Source organism: Spermophilus citellus, assembly GCF_964194105.1.
Source record: "Spermophilus citellus genome assembly, chromosome: 10".
Classification (NCBI taxonomy): Eukaryota; Metazoa; Chordata; class Mammalia; order Rodentia; family Sciuridae; genus Spermophilus; species Spermophilus citellus.
This window is the reverse complement of record NC_138197.1, coordinates 88,503,392-88,529,515: the sequence shown is the minus strand read 5'-3', so window position 1 is coordinate 88,529,515 and position 26,124 is coordinate 88,503,392. Positions and strand designations below refer to the sequence as shown.

Here is a 26,124-nt window from a genome sequence, read left to right as displayed (position 1 = left end):
ACCTCTGAAACGCTCTCAAACTTTCCTCCTCTTAAATAAACTTTTCCTCCTCTAAAATTATTCTTGTCAGATCTCTTGGTCACAGCAGTGTAAAAACTTACTAAAACAAAAATTGTTACTGAGAAGTGGAGTCATTGCTGTGATTAACCTGACCATGTGATTCAGAATCTTTTGGAGCTGGTTTGCCAGAGGAAGAATTTTGAAGTGTTTAGAAATACAAGTTGGAAAAACTTTATAATATTGTAAGCAGAGATTAATAGGTGATTCTGGGCGTTCAAAAAGACCAGAATGCCAATAGGACTGTGGACCGAAAAGAGTGGGCTCATGAGGTTTCAGAGGGCAAGGAAGACTCTATTGGAAGTTTGACTAGAGGTCATTTATATTATGTTCTGGCAAAGAAGTTGTCTACATTTTGCTCATATCCTGAGACTTTTGGGGAGGCTAAATTTGAAGATGATGGATTAATTAATTCAGCAGAAGAAATTTCAAGATAGCATAGCATTCAGGCAGTGGCATGGATATTACTGGCAGCTTTTAGCTAAGTTTACTGTGGTAATCAGGAGCAGAAAGCAGATTGAAAGATTTGAATAACTTAGTTTGGCTATAAAAGTGTGAGTAAAACTAATGTTAAGGAGGTTATAGTTGTTAAAGACATTATAGCCCCTAAAGAAATGATAAATTCTTTACCCAAAGACAAGAGGAAAGATGGCTAGAGGCAATCTCAGGAATTGGCAATCAATCTCATGTTAAAGGGTATAAAAGTAAAAATTCCTTTGAGAAGAGAACAGTGGGATCTCTGCTTGCCTGGAGGGGGTGGGGTTCAGCGGTGGTGTGGTCCCTAGAGGTGGTTTGGCTACTGCTTGAGATGGTGACACACTGACCTTAGTGGCAACCACATGGTACTGTTTCTGCAGGTATGCAGGATACTAGTCAGTCATGGAGGTTTCCACCCAGATTTCAAAGGAAGGTGCCGCAGTCTGGCTGGGCACAAAATAACTGAGCCACCATGAGGCACTTGTAGGTTCAAAATAGGAACTCCTTTATTATCCGAACTCCCGTGATTGCCACCAATTGGGCCCTTCCAGGAACCACCAACCGGAAATCCCTCCTCCGGCACTCCCCCAACCAAGCCAACTCTCCAAAGTAGCCGAGAACTCCAAAGTAGTGGGCGCCAGAGGTGGACAGCAGGGGTCTAATATACAATTGAATACACAGCTTAACATAACCGTCATTATCTCAATGGCTCCCTGGCATCACCTCTCAACCACTCCCTTCTGGCAAAAATGCCATGCGTGGGCTGGGAATGTGGCTCAAGCGGTAGCGCGCTCGCCTGGCACGTGTGCGCCCGGGTTCTCCTCAGCACCACATACAAACAAAGATGTTGTGTCCGCTTAAACTAAAAAATAAATAAATATTAACACTCTCTCTCTTAAAAAAAAAAAAGCCATGCGTGTCACCTCTCAACCACTCCCTTCTGGCAAAAATGCCATGCGTCATTCCTACTCGGCTGTGGCTCTCAGCAGGAAGGCCTGGAAAGACAGGCAAAGTGTAGCATGGTCAGAATGCCTGAGGGCTGCCCATAAGAGGGCAAGGTGTGAAGATGTGAGAAGGAAGCCAAAGCCACAGTAGAGACCCCAAGATTAAGAGAGGCCAGTTTTATGGGATGTCTACTGAGGAAAGCTTCAGGAATCAACTAGAAACGAGCAAAGAGAGAGGCCATTTGGGCTGCAACCAGCATGCCCATACGGACAGAGCTTTACAAACCCTTCGGAGAGAACATCATGATGCATGTGCCCCAGATGCTGAATGTGGAACTATAGTTGCTCAGCTGAGTTTTGGTCTTGCTTTGGTCCCATCTCTTCTATGCCCCTATTTTTTCTTTATGCAATAGAAAAGTTTACTCAGTGCCTTTATATATTGGATACATGTAACTCACTTTTGATTTTCATAGGGGAAAATATTTAAGAGTTTGCCTTGAGTCTCAGATGAGATTTTGGACTTGGACTTTTGGGCAATCCTGGGACTGGTAAAACTACAAGAACTTTTTAAAATGGAGTAAATGTGTTTGTGCATTTTGAGATGGGCATGAGCATCTGGCAGTCAGGGGCAGAATGTTACGGTTTAGATATTAAGTGTTCCCCAAAAGCTCATGTGTGAAACAATGCAAAAAAGTTGAGAGGTTAAAATGATTAAGTTCTAATAATTTAAAACTATTCAGTGCATTAATCCATTGATAATTTATTAACTGGGCATTAACTGTAGGTAGGTGGGGAGTGGCTGAAGAAGGTAGGTCACTGGGATGTGCCTTTGGGATTTATATTATGTCCCTGGTGAGTGGAGCTCGCTCTCTTTGCTTTCTTTTTGCTGTATCCTGAGCTGCTTTCCTCCATCATGCTCTTCTGCCATGATGTTTTGCCTAACCTCAGGCCAAGAGCAATGGAGTTGGCCATTTATGAACTGAGATCTCTGAAACTATGAGCCCCAAATAAATTATCCTCCTCTAAAAAGAAAAACAAATCCACAGTGCTAGCTGATTAAATAAATATGCATATTTGTTCTTGAGGAATGCATAGTATTTATGAGATATTTTTATTTAAATAGAAAAATGTAGATCAGTATGGTTTGGTTGATGTGTTGTTTTGTTTTTCTTTTTTAGTATTTATTTTTTAGTTTAAAGTGAAAACAATATCTTTATTTTACATTTATGGGTGTTAAGGATGAAACCCAGTGCCTCATGCATGGTAGGCGAGCACTCTACCACTGAGCCACAATCCCAGCCCCTGATGTGCTGTTTTCTAATTTAAAATAGCACAGCAAAAATATTCTCCAAATACCCATAAATAATCCATCAAGTAATAATTTCATATGAACTATAAAGCAACTTTGAAAAATCAAAAGAAATCATGTCTTCTAAAGAAATTAAATGACAAGTCACATTATTTTACATACTTTGTTTCTGTCACATACTTTCTTAAAATACAATCTATGAATAAAAATGCACATAAAAATAGGTATTAAAAGATTCAAACAAAATCTTTCTAATTAATGTAATCTGCTCTTTTTTTTTTGTAATCTGCTCTTAAATAAACAATGGGAAATGGTAATTTCTTGCATATTCATCTACCCACCAAGTATTTATTTATGGAATGAATGTGGGGTGCTTGATCAATGCTGTTCCCTTGAAATAAATTTTAAGGCTTCCATAATATAAATACTGTAAGATTTGAAAAGTACCTTAAGAACTGAAACAAGAAAGGACTAGGGATGCTGGGGTACATTTCAGTGGTAGAATGCTTACCGCTAAGCTGGGCTTGAAGCCCTGGGTTTGATCCCCACCACTACCATGAAAAACATTTTTTGTCTAAAAAGAAATGAAACATGTGAGAGTTTGCTTACACAAAGAAAGATTTGTCCTTCATGTTATTTTACAAGGGAGGTGGAATTTGGCTTCACTGGCATCTGCACATTTGGAGGTTGAACAGACTGGCATTGCCCTATGTGTACAGAGATGTTAATCTTCAACTGACTCTAAAATCCAAGACAAATGTGAAAACAAGAGGCGCTCCTTATTTTTAACAGGTGAAACTTGAAGTTTAGGCATTTAACACAGGGTAAAAATTAAGTTCAGTAACACTGGTAACAAAAGGATAGCGGGCTGCAGCCAGGTACAGTGGTGTACACCTGTAATCCCAGCAGCTTGGGAGGCTGAGACAGGAGGATTGCAAGTTCAAAGCCAGCCTCAGCAAAAGTAAGGCACTTAGCAACTCAGTGAGACCCTGTCTCTAAATAAAATACAGAATAGGGCTGGAGATATTGCTCAGTGGTTGAACGCCCCTGAGTTCAATCCCAGGAACAACAACAACAAAAAATGTATACACACACACACACACACAAACATGTATATATATATTAGCAGGCTTCCTCTTGTGTCTTTGTTCTGTCTCTGTGGTTGGCCCCTATCATTTAGAGCATTTTTCCCAGGATTTTTTTCAATATGACGATCATCTTCAGGGCAAACACGTATATCAGACTCTAGTTCTAGTGGTACATATTTTATTCATTTATATACACGTATCCTTCACCTTTTGTGCTCTTTGTCACTGCATTCCTACCAACACCATTTATTACAACCTCACACATTTACTCTGTTCCCAATTTATTTGTAGATAAAAAACTTGTACATGGCACATATCAAAATTCAGTTGTTCTTAGTGCACAGAAATTAAATATTCCTCACTGTAATAAAATACTTTTCTTCATCTTTTGGGATATAATTTATGTTCATTTAAACCCACAATGATAACACTTCTTAGACAAATATAATACCCAAGGTTCATGTGGTAATGATTGAAGTGCTCTGTACTTCTTAGCACAATAAAATATATCTGTAAAATGAGGAAAGCCAAAAAATATTTAAGACAAAAACAGAACACCACATATTCTAATCATACAACAGATCAACAGAAACTTTTCAAAATAGGTTTTTGGTGAGGTTTTTTATTCTGAATGGACCAGAAAAAATAATCCAAAAAATCTGTATTTTTTTGTTGTAGTAAAAACATTAACATAAAATTTATCATCTTACTGAAGGTATACTGTATACATGTAATCTTTAAGTTACCTTCTCACAGAAAATTTATAAATAATGTTTAGAAAAAGAATTATTTATTATAAGAAGAATGATCTATCTCAATTTATTGTGAGATCATCGACAACTGCTTTTAATGCTCAAATGTCAAGACACTAGAAGGCAGGAATACACTTCATAATTAAGTATGTGGCACTATATTTGTTCAAGTGGAAATCATATATTTCCCCAATACCTGAATTTTAAAAAGTATTCCTTTAGAAAAAGAACTAAATATTAACTATTTTTCTTTAAAATCTTTCCTCATATTTTCACTAGTTTGTGCCTAGTATTTAAATAGCATTTATCCTCACTTGCTGCATAAAAATGAAACTTGGTCATATTAGAGGCAGGACATAATTCACTCCAAATTTTCAATGAACAAAGTTCCATGGCTGCTGCTTATGTAGGAGATAGGGAGTGAGGTGGTGTTATGAAATTACCAATATGAAATAAATGCTCAATGAGGCCTCGGCAGCAGTTATCAGGAAAACTACTCAGTTCTGTGATCTTTTTTTTTTTTTTCCTGTGTGTGTGTGTGTGGATTGAACCCAGGGCTTTCTGCAGACTACAGGGAGCCTATAATCTTTTATTTGAGCCATTTAAATATGGGTTTTATTATTATTTTTTTTAAGTTTTCTTTAGTTGTAGACAGACACAATATTTATTTTTTTTTAAAGAGAGAGTGAGAGAGGAGAGAGAGAGAGAGAGAATTTTTAATATTTATTTTTCAGTCCTTGGCAGACACAATATTTCTATAAAAATTATTCATTTTTATGTGGTGCTGAGGATCAAACCCAGTGTCTCACACATGCGAGGCAAGTGCTTGACCACCAAGCTACAGCCCCAGTCCTAATATTAATTTTTTTTAACTCCACAATAATTTCTAGAGTTTACTGAAAGTTCAAAAACTAGAGAAGATGTTTCCTTAGTGTATGCCCTTTTTTCTTTTTCTTTTTTTAAAAGATACAGTCTCCCAATGTTGTCACAGCTGGCCTCAAATTCCTGTGCTCAAATGACCCTCCTGCTATAGCCTCTTGTGTAGCCATGCCTATAGGCACATATTTCTGGCCTGAAAATACATGACTTCTTTTATCAGTTTTCTACTAGAAAAGAAGTACTTTTATAACTTTTTTTTAATAGTTTTTTTTTGAGAGAGAGAGAGAGAGAGAGAGAGAGAGAGAGAGAGAGAGAATGAATTTCTTTAATGTTTATTTTTAAATTTTCAGTGGACACAACCTTTTTGTTTGTACGTGGTGCTGAGGATCGAACCCGGGTTGCACGCATGCCAGGCGAGCGCACTACCACTTGAGCCACATCCCCAGCCCGTACTTTTATAACTTGATTTGGTTTTATTGTCATTTTCTCCATTATATTTTGCTTTCTTTTTTTTTTTTTTAAAGAGAGAGTGAGAGAGGAGAGAGAGAGAATTTTTAATATTTATTTTTTAGTTCTCAGTGGACACAACATCTTTGTTGGTATGTGGTGCTGAGGATCGAACTCAGGCCGCACGCATGCCAGACGAGCGCGCTACCGCCTGAGCCACATTCCCAGGCCATATTTTGCTTTCTATAAACACTTCATTTCCAGAAATGAAGTAATTAAAATGTTGCACTAAGTCAATTAAAACAGAAATGCTAGATTTAAGTTCTAATTTGAGGACTGGGCTGGGGATGTAGCTCAGCAGTGCAGCACTTGTCTAGCAAGTATGAGGCACTGGGTTTGATCCCCAGAACCCCTTAAGCCCTCTGACCAAAATTACAATAAATCTCACATTGGGAAAACATCTACTAGCAAGTAGAGGAGTCCAATGTGTCCTTCCTCAGAAGAACATGAACACTGAAAAGCTACAGAAGGTCTGCAGTGCTGGAATACAAATTCCTTTGTCATTATTACAGAAATTTAATTTTCATCTATTTGGTATAACCAAACCATTCTATATATTCCACATAATCATCTTTGAAAAGAAGCATAAACCATTTTGGTTTTTAGAAAATTAAGTTCAAAAGAAAGGTACTAAAAAAAGTCATACTAATGAATAAAATTTGTATTGCTTTTTGTAAACCACTCCATGAATTTTGCACTGTAATTCTTTTTTTCTTTTTTGAAAGTAACTTCCACACTTTGAGTGTTCTTTGTCTTCTTGGGGGCGATTTTCTTTTCTCCACAAAATCTTAAGGACGTTGTACCAGTTTACTTTTACTTCCCTCCTGTTCACTGAGTTTAAAGTGGGTATAGGCAAGAATGCCAAATAATGTACATAAAATGCCAAGACCCTGATTAATTGATAGTGGATCTTTAAATAAAACATATCCTCCACATAATGTAATGCAGAACTTGAAGTGTCCAAACATGTTATAGCTGAGGTTTTTGGATAAGGATAAAAAGGAGTAATAAGCTAGATATTAGGCACATACACACAACAAAGGCGTCCGGTGGCTGGAAACAACGCCACGAAACCCGGACTAAACAGCAGCACTTATCTAAGGAACTTTAGTGAAGTGCTGGGTCAGTTCTCGTTTCTTCAGGTAGGTTTTAGCAACTTAAAAATGACAAGATGGTGACACTGTGCTCTTCTGAGCAGGTCCTAAGCAACACACACACACACACACACACACACACACACAGAAGACTTTCTCATCTGTTCCTGTTGACCTTTTCAAAGAGGAAAGGGCTAAAATACAAAGTTAGGAATGAAATTTAGAACAAGGTACAGAGAGGATCTTTGGTACAACATTTTATAGTTATGTTGCATAGTGGTATTTCTAATAAACTTTCCCTGGCAAATGAGGTGAGATGTGGAAGGTGCCAAGGAGCCAACTCCTTGTAAACACTTTCAGTATGCTTAAGGCTAGGTGGAAAAAGGGCGGGAGGGAGTGACACTATATGCCAACCATGCCACACTAGGCATTTTACGTTAACACCTGTTGCGCACATTTCCCTTCACTGCACTCCCACTCCCCATTTTACAATTGCAGAGGTGCAGGGACTTTAAGTAATTTGCTTCAGATCAAAGAGCTTAAGTGGCAGAGTCGGCATCCAAACACAGATGAATCTCTTTAACTCCAAGTCTATGCTCTGATCTAGTAAACTGCCAGTAACTCACAGTGGAATTAAGTCATTCATATAAAATCCATGTGCTGGCTCCAACGCTTTAGTTTTAAATTTCTTTACTCCCCCAGCCTCTCTTAACCAGTTCATGATATGTTAAAAATATTTATAAAGGGAAGGCAAACTTAAACTCTTCAATGTTGCTCTTTATAAATTGGAAGAGAGAGAGAGAGGAAGAGAAAGCACAAGCACACAGTCTATCTCTGGTATTTCTAATTCTTCCTTTCCTCTATCAATCCTCCACTCTGCTGCAGTCAGGCTTTGCACTCACTACCCAGAATGCCCCTGCCAGCGTCCTCCACCTCAGTAAGCCCACCGATCCATTATTAGCCTTCTGTGTACTTGACCTGTCAGTGACAACTGACCCAGTAGTTTACTCTTGTCCTTCGCCACTCTCCTTCCTTCCACCTAGTTCCTCTCATTAAACACTGAAGTGCCCTGGGATTCAATCTTTGGACATGTTTTTCTACTTGTTTGCTTAGTAGTCTCAACCAGGTACCTATGCACTCCAACTATGTGAAATACCCCTGGCTGAGACTTTTTCCTTGAACCCTCAGTTTATCCAAAATTAAGCACGTGACCATTTTCCTCATCTCAAGCATCCTCTGAGCTGTCCTGTCTCAGCCACCTTTATATCAGCCAAAACCATGTAAGTCAACCTTGTTTCCTCATTCTCCACATCCAACTGGTCAGCAAAACACACTGGCTCTACTTGGAAATACATCCCAAATCCAATCATTTCCACCATTCCACTGCTACCACCCTAGTAATAAACTACAATTATTTCTAAATTAGAATACTGCAGTAGCCTCCTGTCAGTTTCCCTTCTCTCCTAGCTCTTTCAGTCCAGTGGTTCTTAACCAGGATGATTTTGCCACATGAGCCATGTCTGAAGACATTTTTGGTTGCCACAACTGAGGGCTGGGTGTGCTACTGGCAGAGACTTGGCATGCTGCTAAACAACCTGCAACATACAAGACAGGCTTCCACAACAAAGCACTGTCCAGCCCACAATGTCAACAACCCTGATGTCATCTTCTCACTTCAAACTCCGATGGCTTCCCAGCTCATTCAGAGTAATAGTCTTTATGTGGAGGCCCCATTCAGTCTGGTTCCGTTACCTCTCAGCCCACCATATCCCCTCCTCTGCACATGCTGCTCCATGCAGGTATCCCTGTTTCTTGGGCCTCTCACCTGCTATTGCTTCTGCCTGGAATGTTCTTCTCTCCCAATCTGCATGGAGCAATCTCATTTCCTTCAGGTCTTTACTCAATCACCTTCCTGTAGAGGCTTTTTGACTACCCTTCCTAAAACTTCAACCCTGTCCCCAACATTTCACATCCACTTTCCTGCTTTCTTTTTTTTCTCTTTGGCACTTAACACTACCCAACACTGTGTATGCATATTTAAAAACTTTATAGTCTGTATATAGTCTGTATTCCTCACTAGAATTTAAGCCTGAGGAGGCAAAGATTTTCATCTGTTTGGTTCACCACTGTATCCCCAGTGGCTGGCATATAGTAGACCTTTGGTATGTAAGTATTTATTAAGTCAATGAGTGGTTTATAGTGGGTATTCAATAAATATTTGCTGAATGAAGGAATGTCTTTAATTAGGACACATTCTTGGGTACCTTGATTTGGCAACATGATCCACATGTCCACATCCGACTAGACTGTATGAGTTCAAATCTGGACATCACACTTCTCATCTGTGTGGCCTTAAATGAGTTATTTAACCTCTCTGTGCCTACTCCCTTGTCTGTAAAATAAAATGATAGAATGCACTTTAAAGAGCTGCTGTGAGAATTAAATGGACCAATATACACAAAATGTATCTAATAGTATCTGGTATAAATTTATTTATTAACGATTGTTTTTTTTTAAAAAAGTGTAATTATTGTTATTTATTGATAGCAAATTTGCTATTTATTTTATTCTGTTGATATCTCAGTATTTATTCATTTGTATAAATCAGTATATTCTGATAAAACAATACTAAACTACCTCTATGATCTGGATTTGTATTTGCCTAAGTGGGGCAGAATGAAATACAAATACAAGAGAAACAGAATGACAAGCTGCATGGTGAAAATGGGCAGCTGAATTTGACCTTCAACAAATGACTTCATTTTTAAAATAAATTTTCAAAATAAAATTTTAAAATATTGAAAACAGTAGACACACCCATACGAAATAAGTACAAAGACACACTGCCAAATCAGCTGCCAGGAGTCTGAAATTAACATCTTTTGTTACATGGGTTAACCACACCTCTATTTTATTACTGAAAACTAATTGAAACTCAAGCCTCCACCCTGTTATTCATTCAACAAATATTTAAGTCCACTATCTGCAAGGAATGGTACTCTAAGTTAATTTTTGTAAGATAGTCACCAATTACTTAAAAAAATTCAAAAACATTCATGCTATAGCAAGTGAACTCATTTCCTCAGTTCTTATTTCCTTAAAGTTCTAAAGACTCTAGTGGGGAAATAAACAGAAAAAGATTAAAAATAACCAACACTACTCAATTTAGGACATGCATATATAGTTAGTATAAGACTCAAATAAGGTAGTGAATGTGAATTTTGGAAACATAAAAGACTACGCATTTGTAAGTTATTGTTGAAAGGATACGTGACTGGTGAAGTGTTCCCAATGATCCAATAAATGGATAAGTTCACCATGAAAGCTATTACTCCAGATAGCAGCACCATAAGCTACAAATGAATCAAAAAAATCATTAATGTGAAGCACTGCACTATAATCCAGTAAAAATACATTTCATTAGGCATTTTAAAAACTCTAGTATCAGGCTGGGAGATAGCTCAGTGGTGGAGCACTTGCCTAGCATGCACAAGGCCCAGGTTCAATCCCCAGCACCAAAACAACAAACACCCCTCAAATATCAACCATTAAAAACAAAGATTAGAAAAAGAGAATCAATTTGGGAGACCACAAAAATTGAGAGTAGCCAAACACAGAGCCTATAATTCCAGCGACCTGGAAGGCTAAAGCAGGAGGATTGCAGGTTCAAGCCAACGTCAATAACTTAGTCATTTTCCTAGGCAATTCAGCAAGACACTGTTTCAAAATAAAAAATGAAAAGGGCACCAGGTACAGTGGTGCACGGGAGGCTGAGACAGGAGGATCATGAGTTCAAAGCCAGCCGCAGCAACATCAAGGTACTAAGCAACTCAGTGAGACCCTGTCTCTAAATAAAATACAAATCAGTGAGACCCTGTCTCTAAATAAATTACAAAATAGGTCTGGGGATGTGGCTTAGTAGTTGAGTGCCCCTGAGTTCAATCCCTGGTACCAAAAAAGAAAGAAAGAAAGAAAGAAAGAAAGAAAGAAAGAAAGAAAGAAAGAAAGAAAGAAAAGGACTGGGGATGTGGTTTCAGTGGTAAAGTGACCCTGGCTCAAATTCCAAGTACCAAAAAATTTTATAAAATAAAAAAATTAAGAGTATAAGAGCACAATGAATGAATAGTATTCAAAAATATAACTGCCCACAAGAATCAACAGAAAAGTCTGTAATAAACCCTGTCTCTGAATATGAATTTTAGGTTCATTTTTCTTATCCATCTAAGGAAGAAATATTTTGTAATAATTTTTTTTGAGACAGTCTTGCTGTGTTGCCCAAACACCTGGATTCAAAGAATCCTCCTGGCTAGGTGTAGTGGCTCATGCCTGTAATCCCAGTGGCTTGGGAGGCTGAGGCAGGAGGATTGTGAGTTAAAAGCCAGCCTCAGCCATTTAGTGAGGTCCTAAACAACTTAGCGAGACCCTGTCTCAGAATAAAATATAAAAAGGGCTAGAGATGTAGCTCAGTAATTAAGCACCCATGGGTTCAATTCTTGGTACCAAAAACAAAAACTACTCCTGCCTCAGCTTCCCTAGCAGCTGGGACTATAGTCACATAGTCACACACCACCATGTCTAGGTGTAATAAGTTCTTATTATAAAAATTATACATATGTATTGTAGAAAAATCAGGAAAAAAAGGATAAGGAATTCTTACAATCTCAACTACTACAACTATAAATATTTTGGCATCTACCTTCTAGGTCTTTTTCTATTGAATTGCTCATTTTTAGTCCTATTCAAATAAAGATAATAAATATTTATTGGACATCAATAAAACTGGTTCAACCCTCCTGAAAAACATAATATATACAAAGTTCCTGCCCTCAAAGAGCTTGGAAACTAGAAGACATGATATCAAAGTTTATGTTTATATGATACTTACGTAATCAGAATTGTTCTAAATATTTTACATGTATTAAATCATTTAATCCTCATAAGCAGCCACAAAATAGGTATGAAAAAAATATTATCCCTATTTACAGATGAGAGAGCAGAGTGCAGAAAGGTAAAATAATCATCCTAAGATCACAGAGCTAGTAAAGGGCAGCACTGAGATTTAAACGCAGGCAGACTGGTTCTGGAGTCTTGGCTTTTAACCCACTCTGCCATGATGCCTCTTAATCACAGAATAATAGTGCAATAGAAGACTTGCAGCTCATGAGATGAAAAACAAGTCTTGAGTTCTACCTCACTAGCAGGCAAACAGACAATAGATTCTACATAAATTTCAAGGCAGGAGAGGTCCTTCTGGGATAGGACAGACAGAGAAGTCTTTGGATCTTAAAAGCATGTATAGATTAAAGAAAGAGAGGGTAGGGTTCAAGCACAGGGACAGCATAGGTCAAAGTGTAAGTATAGAGTATGCTTACAGGACAGGGAAGAAACCAACTTGGCTGAGGATAGGGGACAAATGGGCTGTACCACAGTATATATATACAGTGCTTTGTTCAAACTTACCCTACTTTATGTTTTTGGTGGTGCTGGGGATTGAACCCAGGGCCTCGTGCATTTGAGGCAAGTACCCTATCAACTGGGCTATATCCTCAGCTCCCCACTTTATTTTTTATTATTTTTTTAATATTTATTTTTTAGTTGTAGTTGAACACAATATCTTTATTTTTATGTGGTGCTGCGGATCGAACCCAGGGCCTTGCATGGGCTAGGTGAGTGCTCTATTGCTGAGCCACAATCCCAGCACCCCCACTTTATTTTATTTTTTTTAAAGAGAGAGAATTTTAATATTTATTTTTTAGTTTTCGGCGGACACAACATCTTTGTTTGTATGTGGTGCTGAGGATCGAACCCAGGCCTCACGCATGCCAGGCGAGCACGCTACCGCTTGAGCCACATCCCCAGCCCCCACTTTATTTTAAAAAGCATAAAATCAGGACTGGGGTTGTGGCTCAGTGACAGAGCACTTGCCTAACACATATGAGGCACTGAGTTCGATCCTCAGCACCACAAAAAGATAAACAAAATAAAGATATTGTGTCCATGTATAACTAAAAAAAAAATTTTAAAGATGACATAAAATCATTTTCTATCTCTGAATTTAGATAAAATATTAGCTATGATTTAAATTATTAAGAAGCCTAAGTTCCAAGGGAAATGCTGTATATGAAGATATTTTCTGTCCCATATAAATTTTATCACTTTTAAAATCAGTATAGTTGTAAGAGGACCAGGAGTTGAATTTGTGTCCTATTTAGGTAAACACAGTAATACCTCATTTGATTTGATTTGTGATGTCTGCTAAAAAGTAAGAAAACGTACATAAAATGCACCACTGTTAATTTTACTGGGTTCACAGAATGTCACATACCTATTTCTTGATGACTTGGCACATGATTAAAAAGACCATTACATGTTTTACTTTGAGTCAATGATGCCCCCTAGAGACATCAAGGAACCAAGGTGATTTTTCCTTACATTACATAGCCTCAGCTTGTTGTACTCTTAGTTTCTTTGTACATTTTATGGACTTCCTGCTGTTTTCCTCTTTCAAAACCTGTCAGGGGTCTACCACGAAAAACCTCTCTTCTAGTTTCAAGTGTCCAAGCTGCAATATTTGAAGACCAAATAATCCAGATGGTAGGACTTTTGCAAAGTAAAAGGAATATTATTTGAGAGATGGTCCAATGATTTCTACTTTAGGAACAAGTATAGACGCCAAAGTATATAAATTTGACAATAGCAAAGCTATGAACTAACATAGGTGCCTTTCAAAAGATGAAGGGATAAAGAAAATGTTACATACACACACACAAAAACACACACACACAGGAATATTACTCAATCATAAAGAAGAATGAAATTATGGCATTTGCTGGAAAATTGATACAACTAGAGACAATTGTGCTAAATGAAATAAGCCAGTTCCAAAAAACCAAAGGCTCAATGTTTTCTCTGATATGTGGATGCTAACACATAAGAGGGGTTCAGGTGGGAAAAGAAGTTCATTGGATCAGACAAAGGGGAATGAAGGGAAGGGAGAAGGGACAGGAATAGGAAAGACAGTAGATGAATTGGTCATAACTTTCCTATGTTCACATATGAACACACTACCACTGAAACTCCACATCATGTAAAACTATAAGAATGGGATCCTAATTAGAATAAGTCATACTCCATGTGTGTACAATATGTCAGAATACACTCTGTATGTATTCTGTATGTGAATGTGTATAACATATAATATATAATACTGTACGTGTACCTAAAAAAAACAACAACAACAAAAAATATACGAATTTGAAACAATTATTGGTCTCAGGGGCAGCACAGTAGAGTACTCAAAAATATGGTGATTGTGTGATGACTGCATATAGTCCCAGTTATGTGGGAGGCTGAAGCAGGAGCACTGCTTGAGCCCAGAAGTTGACAGCCTGGGCAACAGCAGACCCCAACTCCAAAAAAAGGAAAAAAGGAGGGCGGGGAGGGATTCTGAGAGTGTAGCTCAGGGGTACAGCACTTGCCTGGTTGGGTTTAATCTCCAGAACTGTGAGTGGGGAGGAGGTGAAAAATAAGGACTTTGGAGTCAAGATGCATGGATTCAAATTCTGCCTCCGCTAATTAACTGTGGGATTTCAGGTCAGTTACATAATAACTCTTTTGTCTCTAGTTTCCCGGAGTAAAAATAGTTAATACTAGTATTAACCTCACAAAGTTATGAAGCGTAAACAAGTTAACATTTGCAAAGTGCTTGAATAATGCCTGGAAAAGATGAAGGGTTAGTAAGTATTTGGTTAAGTTAACACCACCAACAAAAAAGACATTCCTACTGACTGTTTCAAAGGTTAAAGCTGTTAGAAGTGAAAGTTCCCGATAAGTAAGGTATTATGGACTGTTTGTTTCCTCCCAAACTTTGCATAATGAAATCTAAATTGTGATAGTATTAGGAAGTGACTAAATCACCTCATTGATCCTCACAAAGGGGATTAATCCTCTTAGGAGAAGAGACAAAAGAGAGTTTGCTTCTCCTCTCTTTCCCTCTGGTGAGGATATAAGGAAAAGACTGCCCTCTGTAAACAGAGGGCCTTATTACCAAGAACCCAACTGAGCTGGTTGGTACTCTAACCTCAGACTTCCAGTCTCCAGAACTGTGAGAAAAAAATGTTTGTTGTTTAAGCTACACAGTCCATGATATTTTGGTAATAGCAGCCCGAACTAAGACAATGGTGATTATATTTTCTAACTTACATGTCCTCAAAGTACATATACTTTTGATCTACCAATTCTCCTCCTAAGACTCTATTCCATAGAGGGGAAATAAAAAGTATCAGGACACACAACGCATGTATAAGAATGTTTATTAAAATGTTGTTCATAGTGGTCAAGGACTAGGAAAAAAAATTGAATACCTAAAAGGGATTATTTATACAGACACTAAAAAGTATAATTTGGAGAGATTTTCATGGTATTGTTAAGAAAAGCATGTGCAGGGGCTGGAGGTGTAGCTCATGCTTCAACTAGTTCAATCTCCAAAACCTGTATGATCCCATGTTTGTCAAAAACACAATCTGTGTGTATTATATCTTTTTTTTAAAAAAATATTTTTCAGTTATAAATGGATTATTTATTTATTTATTTATTTATTTATGGTGCTGAGGATCGAACCCAGGACCTCACGCAAGCCAGGCAAGTGCTCTACCACTGAGCCACAACTCCAGCCCCTGTACTGTATCTTTAAATGAGTATATGTAACAAGGAGAAAGATATTATAGAACACTAGAGGTACACATGGGGAATGGGATCCTGAAGTGTACATGGATAGGAGGGACAGGGAAAAGAAATTCAGGATAAAAACAGCATATGATATGATTCTATTAGATAAAATCACACACACACACGCATGTGTAAATTAAGAGAGACAGACAAACCGACAGACACAGAGAGACAGAGAAACAGACCTGTGAAATGGTCATTGTCAAAATGGTAACTAAATATCTTAGTGTGGCGGGATGTCAGGGAGCTTTCACTTTCTCCATATTTTTTTTTTGTAAGTTCAAAATCCACAACATAATCATGTACTTTTTACATATATGAAAAAATCTTGGGGGGTGCTGGGGTTGTGGCTCAGTAGTAGAGTGCTTGCCTGGCACGAGTGAGGCATGAGGTTCGAACCTCAGCACATTAAAAAAAAAAAAAAAAAAAAAAAAAAAAAAAATATATATATATATATATATATATATATATATATATATATATATATATATATAAACCTAGGAGTGCTCTACCACTGAACTACATCACTAGCTCTTTTTTCTGAAACAGGGTCTCACTTAGTTGCCCAGGATGGCCTTGAACTTGCAATCCTCCCGCCTAAGCCTCCCGAGTTGCTGGGAATACAGGTGAGTAACACCATAACCAGCTAAGTACATACTATTTATATAAAAAGAAAGCCAATAAAATTAAATGCCCAAATTATTTGTTGGCTATAATCTGGCATGGTCAGAACAGTAACCAGGCATAAGATCTGTACTGTAGTTCTGGTTTTGCCATTGACTGGCTACTGGACCCTGGAAGGTCCCTTTACCTTTTCTGCCTCAATTCTGTTGTCTGGAAAATAATCCTTACCTTGCCTTCCTTAAAAAAGGGTAACTATGAAGATTAAACATGAGAATGGATTTGAGATAGTGCTCTGAAACTTAAAAAAATATATTAAAAACGAAGATATTATTATTACACTGTTTCTTAGGCACTGAAACAGCTAGAACTTACCAAAGCAGAAGGTGACCAGGGACCAAATATTCCTCCCTCTCCAAACACTGGCTCAAAGAAGGGCACAACAACCAGCAACATGGCAGATGACATTGGAGCCTGGTAGTACAGCAGCTGCATTGAATTTACTTGTAATTCATGCTGTTTGGCTCCTACCCACTGAAAATTAGGAGATAAACAGGTCAGGCACAAGAGAAAACCATCACTTAATCAACGGTGCAACTCTAGGCACACAGACAGAAACATGGGGTACAGGCTGGGGGACAGGAAATTCCTAATTATTCTACAAGATTTCCAAGATCAGTAGGATATCTGAATGCTCTTTAATTACCACAGATGAAAAGAGTTCTACAAATTCATTTTCTGATAAACTATTTTCCTCTCCATTCTTTACAAGGAAGAAAAACCCTTTCTATCTTCCTGATCCTATTAAATAGGGAGAAGTAAATGGATATAGGAAACCATATAAATCAGAGATTTTTTTCTAAGGCAGGAGTAGAAATTTAGGGGATAAACAGGAATACAGATGCAATGACAGACCTCATTTCCTCCTAAAAATGGCCCAAATAAAAAATTTTAAAAGGAAGATGGGGCACAGGGCAGTTCAGAGACTAGGAGATTAACCCTGGTTATTCCAGTTGGCTGCCAAAGTGTGTGGTGTTTTCAGTCACTTCAAAAAATTCAATCAATGGCAGAAGAAAGTTTCCTCTCTTTGGATGTCTTTTCTGTGGGTGGTATCACCCCTGCCCCATTTGACCCAGGTACACTGGATAATCACAAACCCCAAAATACTGTCATTCAGTAGAAATAACACCTCAAAACCTCAAATCCCAACAGGCCTCCAAATGCTTCACAAATAGGACTGAAAAGGAGGCTTTGAAGAATGCTCAGTAAAACTGAATAAGATCTGGCAAGAACAGCAAGGCTTCTGAATGACTTCTACAAGCTTTTCTCCTGTAGGTCTGGGTATCTTGTTACATAACTTCTCAGTCTATAGAAATTCAGCAAAGGGGCTGGGGATGTGGCTCAAGCGGTAGCGCGCTCGCCTGGCATGCGTGTGGCCCGGGTTCGATCCTCAGCACCACATACCAACAAAGATGTTGTGTCCGCCGAGAACTAAAAAATAAATATTAAAAAAATTCTCTCTCTCTCCTCTCTCACTCTATCTTTTTTTTTTTAAAAAAAAAAGAAATTCAGCAAGACAAAAAAAAAAAAAAGAGCAGGAAATTTGAGCCATATTCCTGCTAGTTTTAACTAAGATTCATCTGTGAATATGAAGGACAAAGAATTGATTCTTCTGCTGCCAGCTACTGGGGGCACAGCAGTGGGCAAACATGGAGGGATGAAGAGAATGCAACTTTCCTTTCCCAGCCTCACTAGGCTCACATCCAGCCTCCACCTCTGCCACAGGACTGCCTGGAATGGCGGGCCTTGCTGTCCCTCACTGCAGTGCAGCCTGGCTTCTGTCCACAACCCCTCTAATGGCCTCCCAAAGGACACCATCTCCTTTGACTGCCTCATCCAAAGGATACCCTGAACTAATCTTTTTTCCTATCTGCTGACATCGTCAGCTCTGACCTCCTTCCTCTCACCTCCCACTCCTCCCACTCACCCCACAGTGCTGGTGTGGAACCCAGGGCCTCACACATGATTGGCAAGTGCTCTACCACACCCAGAGCAAGAGTTACACTCCCGACTTTCCTTGTGTATTTTTACCCTAGCACCTTCCACAACTTTCTAGCCATTTTTACTTAGCCTGCAGGAATTTCTTTTAAAATCAAGTTGCTTCCTTCCTTCCTTCCACCAAGGAGCTCCTCTTGTGTCACCTCAATAATAAATGCCATCATCTCCCCCAAGGATCCTACTCCTTACTTTCCTCACTTTCACATTTAATCAGACCCCACTGGTTCTTCCTCCCAAAGGTCTCTGGAGTATCTTTCAGCTTCCCATTGCCTAGCCCAGGCCATTCCTGCCTTCCCCTAGAAGCATGGATAGGTTCCTAACTGCTGTCACCCTTTCTCACTTCCCTTAAGTACCCTTCATTGCCACCAGTGATTTTTCTTAAACAGAGGGCATGATCAAGCCACTCCCCTACCTAAACTCCTTTACGTGGTGCCTGCAGAATGAAGACACTTTTTTTAGCATGACAGGAGACTGCCATCTGGTATCACCCACTGCTTGGCTTCTTCTTTCCACAGTATACTTACAGTCTAACCTCACTAAACACATCAAGTTCTCCCAAAGGGCTCTGTACTTTCACACATACTTCAAGGAAAGACCTGTTATATTTCATTGCTGAGAAAATTCCTGTGAATCCTTCAATTTAAATTGTTAACTTTCCCTCAGGTCTTGCCTCATCACCCTGGATGGAGGGCTGCCATTTCTTCCTTGGTCTTCTTCAGGACTTGGCTCACACGCTGAAGTGACCAGCTGTCTACACATGTTTCTACAGTGACGGATTATAGCTGATGCTCATCTTTGTATCCTTAAGGATGAATATAAAGCAGAAAAGATGTCTGCTGAGTGAATGAGTCAACTATTTTGTAAAACTAAAGTTTACAGCTCATCACTCTTCTTTCACCTCCTTTTAATTACCCCAGCAGTAGAAGAAGAAATAACTTAGAACACACTGGGATACAATGAGCAGATACAGATTTCTTTAAAAAGGATTTTTTAAGAAAAAAATCTTTGTATTCCATTATATTACTTCTACTATTTACTGATAATAGAACATTTGCACATTTACCAACCCCTCTTGGTCAATCTCATCTCAAATATCTACCTTAGAGATATAGAACCCTTGATTCTAATCTACAGTAGCTTCTGTGAACAAAAATGGTCATACTGACATAATGAGTACTCTGTATTGAAATTATGTGTAAGTACAAGAAATCCTAATATTCAACAGATACAACTTCTTGCTATTTTAGTGAATATTTAATCCATACATTTTGTTAAATGCAAAAAATGCATTTACTAAAAATAGTAATATTCACTATGCCTAGTAACAAAATTTATACTCACTGAAGTGTACCAAGTACGATTTTTTTAATTAACAAAGCTAAATTTCCTTATTCTTTAGATCATTCTCTGTAGTAAAACATAGCATATCATGGAGCCAAGTAACAAAACTGAGTGCTTCATCCTTTCATGACACTGGTCTCATCTTTTTGTTTAAACTGCTTCTCTGCTACTAAAAAATGTATTCGTGACTATACTATTTTTTCATGACAACGTTGCTGAAATGATCTTTACCAGAGAATTTAAGATGCTAGGGCTGCAATACTGAACTCCTAACATTCCCAACAAGAATGCCTCCGTTTATAACCAGTGGATGTCTGTGAAAAAAATAAAATTGGTTACACATTTTGGCTTTGATTCCCCATGCAGGCACACCCAGAAATTCCAAACCAAGGTTTTCAGTATAGAGAGAATACTGTTTCACTGCACCCTATACCATGTTCTTTTTCACCACTATATGAGAAACAAAATGACCATGTTGGGATTTTATGGTAATAAAGTAAATGGATCCATGAACAAATTTTTAAGAATGCTGTCACAGGCAAGACACTGTGCTTGAACAAGAAGTGAGATACCCATTTCTACAAAAAACTCAGTTGATAATAAATAAATTATTAAAAGCCAATATATAGCAACATATTTTCTGAGGCAAAAAAAAAAAAAAAAAAAAAAACTATGAAAGCAAAAATTTCCTTTCCTGTTCAGATGTCTGGAAGTGCACTCACTTCTTCACAGCAACTTTAAAATTAAAGGGTAAATAATAACATAACTAATGAATTCAGAAAGTAAAGTCTTAAAAATGCCTTTGATTTGATAATTTTTATGTGGTGCTGAGGACTGAACTCAGTGCCTCGTGCATGCTAGGCAAGCACTCTGCCACTGAGCTACAGCCCCGGCCTATTAAAATAAAGTCTGTCTTCTAGTTTTGTAAAGATTTCCCAGAAAATAACATAACTTCATCCCAAACTCACACTCTTAAGCATGGATATTATACACTTACAAACAGGTATTTGGTGAGCATCACACACCCAAGTTTCTCTGTTTTCTTCTCTTCACCTTGAGTCAATTTATGCAATTATGGTTTCTTCCCAACAGTCTATTGTCTCTATACTGTATTTTCTAAACCTTGGGATACAGCTTCAAAACTTATGACATCTGCTAAAAAGGCACATAAAGGAAAAAAAAATTACCAACCACTTGATAAAGGGATGTAACTAAAACACCAAGAGCAGCAAACACCATTCCAAGGAAATTAAACTTCACATCGTAATAAGAATTTAGGATTACACCTAAAGTTATAGGAATCTGTAAAGAAAAAGAGGTAAAATTCTGTTCAGATTAAATTCAAGAAACAAATTTAATTATCCTTTCACAGTGTCTTACAAGGCTAATAATCATAAACACATATATCTGGGAAGCAACAAATCTATAATTTTTTTTTCACTTGTGAAAATTGTTCATTCTTTTTCTTACATGTGAAATATTATAATTCCATATTTATGCTCACATTTTTGTTCTATTTTGAATTTGGGGTAAAATAATGAGTCTATGCATTGTGCTTTGCAAGAAATTATGGCATGCATGCATACACAGGTAAGTAAATGGAACACAAAAGTAATGCCTAAACAACATGTAACTGTAACAATAAAAGCATTAAGATCTTAAATATTAAAAGTTACTAAGTGCTGATATTATTCTACTGAATCTCCTTTCATTTAAAGATGCAGATGCCTCTGCAGTATGTCCTTGCAGACATATTCTGAGACATTTTTTTCTAGACCTTTTCACATTCAACATCTGTGGTTTGATTCCCTTGGGGAGAAGGGCTGTTTCTCAGTTTAAGCTTGTACAGATATCCTGATACACTGAACTGCACTGCACCCCTCTTTTTACAGCTTTCTTTTCTTTCCAATCACAGAATTTGAAGATTCCATTAAACAGTAGTTGCTAAAACCCACACTAGCACACCCTTCTGGACTAAGAGCCCAACAAAGGCTTTCTTACCCCTGCATTCCCAAATAAACCCTAAGTTCACATGCTCATAGAACATGACTCATTTGATTCAAGAAGATGGGAAAGAGCGTGACGCAGGTTAAACAATGTACATTCAAATTTCCCGGAGAGAAAGACGTCCAGGAGGTGGGGTCCAGGAGGTGAGTGTTTAGGGATGTGCGTCGGGCAGCTGGAGTTACTCACCAGCGTGAGCTTTATCCTTGTGGAGAAGCTTTTCTGGTAGCAGAAGGTCTGGATGGCTATGATCACCGGCGTTGTCATGGCCTTGGCCAGCTGATAGGTGCCTATGGTGTTGTTCTGCAGAGAGAGGTTGGTGAAGACCACAAAGCCACAGAAGCTGAGGGCCAGGAGGAGGAGTTTGGTGGGAGGCAGAGTTTTGGGAGCAAAGATGTCCAGCTTCTGGCAGATGTACAAGCCCAGCCAAGTAACCATGAAGTGCACCAGGGTCAGGCTTATGTTGGGAAAGCCGTGATGCACATAGATCCATTTATTGAGGAACACGATGCAAATGGACACTAGCAGGTTGAACAGGAGCCCAGCAGCTATTCGCCCATTGCCCCGTACTCGGTCCGCCAGCGAGGCCATGATCCCCGCCGCTGGCCGAGAGGCGACACCCGTGAAGCCGGGACTGTCCAGCTTCCGAAAGGGGTGCCCAGCCGGTCTCTGGCTGCCGTTCCCCTCCACGCCGCGTCCTCGCAGACGCCGGCCTTACGATTCAGCCAGGCATACACTAGTCGAATTCCGAGCCAGCAGAAACCTCAGCGACTTACGCAAGCTCCACCGCCGCCCAGTGAGCCAGCGAGGACGCGGCAGCACGTCCCCGGCCCGCCCAACCTCCGCCCATGGCCACGTGACTCGGGGCGCCAGCGCTTCCGCTGTGCCTGAGTAAGCAGCCAGTTCTACACTGCGCAGGCGCATTGAGCTCGGAGCGTGGAACCGCTGGTTTTTGACTCCTATCTGTAGGTCCCGCATAATATGCCCAACTTGTCCAACCCTGACTGGTCAACTGGGACCCCTTTCTGATGGTTTCCGTGGGTCCACTGTCTAGATATGGTACGAGTGGGATGTGCAGATACTGTTGGCCAATTTTACCTATGAAGCGGATGGTGAGCAATTTCGAGTCTTCGTTTGACTTTTCTACAAAGCATATTTTAAAACGTTTTTCTTAAAATATCCGAACATACTGAAAAGTAGAGTTTGATGGCCCGTCATATACTCAGGGTAGATATAACAATATTTTGGCACATTTGCTTCAATTTTTACTAATGTATCACATCTTTTTTACCCCTGAATACTTAGGTGAGCCTAAGAAGTAGGCACATTTCTCCGTATTACCACAATACTGTTTTCACTCCTGAGGCTTAACAGTAACCAGTATCAAATATCCAGTCCAAGTTTCTGGAGGTGGAAGGGATTTTAGACTTTGAGTGTATGCTACTTAATTGGTCTCTAGAAAGTTTGTGCTAATTTATATTCATGCGGCTACAGTATGGTTGATTTTTCTTACTGTGAAAAACTAGGAGTGATTTTTCAGTAATTTGATAAAAAGAAATAGTGAGAAATTGTGCTTTTAATTTGCAGGCTTTTTATTTCCAGTGACTTGAGTAGTCATAGGATTAGATGAGTTATTTGGTATATTTCCTGTTTCTATCTGCTCATTTTGTTTAGGGGTACTTGGCTTTTTCTAATTGATATATAGAAGGACGTTTATGCTTTGGTAAGTTCTTTGCTGACTTCTCCAAAGTTATGGTTAATAAACAATTGAGAGTTTCTTCCACATTTTAAATCAGTTTTTGTATTTTATTTTTCTCGAAAACTGTCCATTCTACTTAAATATTCTACTTTTTAATTTTTTAATTTATATTTGATAGCGGAATGCATTACAATTCATATTACACATATAGAGCACACATTTTTCATATCTCTGGTTGTATACAAAGTATATTCACACCAATTCGTGTCTTCATACATGTACTTTGGATAATAATGTCCAACACATTCCACCATCATTTCTAATACCATACCCTCTCCCTTCCCCTCTCATTCTTCTGCACTATCTAGAGTTCATCTAATCCTCCCACACTCCCCCTCACTACCCCAAATAAATATTTTAATATACTTAGAGTAGTATGTAGTATTTTACACTGTTTCACCTGTTGTCCTGTATCATTTTTATTATTATGCATTTGCATTTGTCCCATGATTAGCATTGCCAGTATGTTGTATATTTCATTGGCCTCTTCTACTGGTTTTGTTCCAAGTCATTGATTTTTTTTGGAGACTCATAGTTTTTTTTTTTTTTTGTTGTTGTTGTTGTTGTTTTGGTATTGGGGAGATTGAACCCAGGGATGCTTTACCACTGAGCCATATCCCCAACGGGTTTTTATGTTGATACAGGGTCTCACTAAGTTGCTGAGGCAGGCCTCAAAATTTGCAATCCTCTTGCCTCTGCCTCACAAGTCATTGGAATCACAATAGGATTACAAGTGTTATAGATTTAAAAAAAATTTTTTTTTTTTTGGTAGTTGTAGATAAACAGAATGCCTGTATTTGTTAAGTGATGCTAAGGATTGAACCCAGTACCTCACCATGCTAAGCAAGCATTCTGCCACTGAACCACACTCCATCCTGTAACAGATATTTTTATTTAAATAAGATAAATTTAGAATAGCTTTGGCCATGGTCCTTAAGTCAGTGTAATATTTTCATTGTCCTTAATTTCTAAGTAGTTTGATGGAAGGTTTTAAATTTCTCCTTTGTTGTAAAAATTATTCAAATATTTATTGAACACTTGCTATGTATCAGGCAATACATCTAAACTAGACCAGACCCTCTTTCATAGAACTTAGAGAAGACTAGTATTAAACGATTAGAAATTATAATGAGTGTTCTAAAATAATAAAACATAATTCTGTGAGTGTATAAGAACTTACCCTAAACTTGGGGAAGAAAAGGTAGTCAAAGACTTCTTTAAGGAAATGGTTCTTAAACTAAGAAAAGAATGAGTAAAAGTTGATTAAGCATTGTCTAAAGTCTAGCTCTCCTAACGTGCTCTTCCTGATATATTCTATTGTGTGTGCTCCTCTTTCTACATCATCAGACTTTACTAATTGTTACTGTACTTCGTGCCTTTTCCATTATATATTTTATTTTCATCCTCCCTTCCAGTTTGGAACAATAGAAGCCTATCTGACTAATGATTTACAAGGCTTAACCTTACCTATTCCTTTAAGAGCACAGAGGAACTCTATTTAGTTGCTTCAATTCACTCTTTTTGTGATTATAGATTTGGGCGAATAATCTTAGCATGTCTGACAAATTATATTTTTGTAATCCCTTATTTCTGATATTTGAAACTACACACTTATGATTTGGATATGAGATGTTCCCACAAAAACTCGTGTGTTAGGCAATGCAAGAATGTTTGAAGGTGAAATAACTAAAAGATTATGAGAGATATAACCTGAACAGTGGATAAAAGCCATTTGATAGATAAATAACTTGAATAGATAACTGGTGGGAACTGCAGGCAGGTTGGATGTAACTGGAGGAAGTAGGCCTGGGGGCATACCTTGGGGATTATATTTTGTCCCTGGCTCCTTGAGTTCTCTCTCTCTCTCCTTCCTGGTTGCTATGAGTAGCTTTCCTCCACCCTGCCCTTCAGCCATGATATTCTGCCTTACCTCAGGCAGACAGCAGTGGAGTCAGCCAACTGAAATTCCAAGCCAAAATAACTTTTCCTCCTCTAGGTTGTTCTTACCAGGTATTTCAGTCACAGCAATAAAAAGCTGACTAACATGCAGATGGTTCCTGGCTTACCATTGTTTCAATGTAAATCATTTGACATTTGAAGATCCAGAAGTGGTAACACATTCAGTAGAAACTATACTTCAGATTTAATCTCTAGCAGTATGTGATACAATACTCTCCCATCATGCTGAGCAGTAGCAGAGCCCTATAGCCCTCAGTCAGCCAGGCAGTCATAAGCGTGAATAACTGATATTCTGCAGTGTACCATGATGCTAAGCAATGATGTTCAGTAGCTGTGTATTAAATGCATTTTAAACTTAAGGTATTTTTATTTATGAAACTTTATTGGGATGTAACCCCCTCCTAAATTAAGAAGAATCTGTAGTTAAAATATGCACTCTGAGGGCTGGGGTTGTGGCTCAGTGGCAGAGTGCCTGCCTCGCACATGTGGGGCACTGGGTTCAATCCTCAGCACCACATAAAAATAAGCAAACAAAATAAAGATATTGG

General features: G+C 38.4%; 1 protein-coding gene and 1 long non-coding RNA gene across 2 annotated transcripts in view; one reads left to right on the top strand and one right to left on the bottom strand.

The window, feature by feature from the left end:
* Positions 1–26,124, top strand: part of LOC308658893 — a 558,609-nt gene that overhangs the window by 528,468 nt on the left and 4,017 nt on the right. The gene's annotated exons all lie outside the window — the stretch shown is intronic.
* SLC35E3 (solute carrier family 35 member E3) lies at positions 6,200–22,692 on the bottom strand. The gene is made up of 5 exons (XM_081309695.1): positions 22,048–22,692; positions 21,046–21,156; positions 16,831–16,989; positions 10,378–10,460; positions 6,200–6,988 (listed from the first exon to the last, which is right to left on the bottom strand). The coding sequence occupies exons 1-5, from the start codon at positions 22,447–22,449 to the stop codon at positions 6,802–6,804; spliced, it is 942 nt and encodes a 313-aa protein (XP_081165821.1). The 5' UTR covers positions 22,450–22,692; the 3' UTR covers positions 6,200–6,801.

Excerpts from the sequence above, each read along its gene's own strand:
- SLC35E3 (XM_081309695.1), bottom strand. The coding sequence starts at position 22,449 with ATGGCCTCGCTGGCGGACCGAGTACGGGGCAATGGGCGAATAGCTGCT. Across the intron at positions 21,157-22,047 it reads CAAGGATAAAGCTCACGCTG|ATTCCTATAACTTTAGGTGT; the intron begins GTGAGTAACTCC and ends TTTTCTTTACAG. Across the intron at positions 6,989-10,377 it reads GGGAACACTTCACCAGTCAC|CTATAACATGTTTGGACACT; the intron begins GTATCCTTTCAA and ends CAAAAACCTCAG.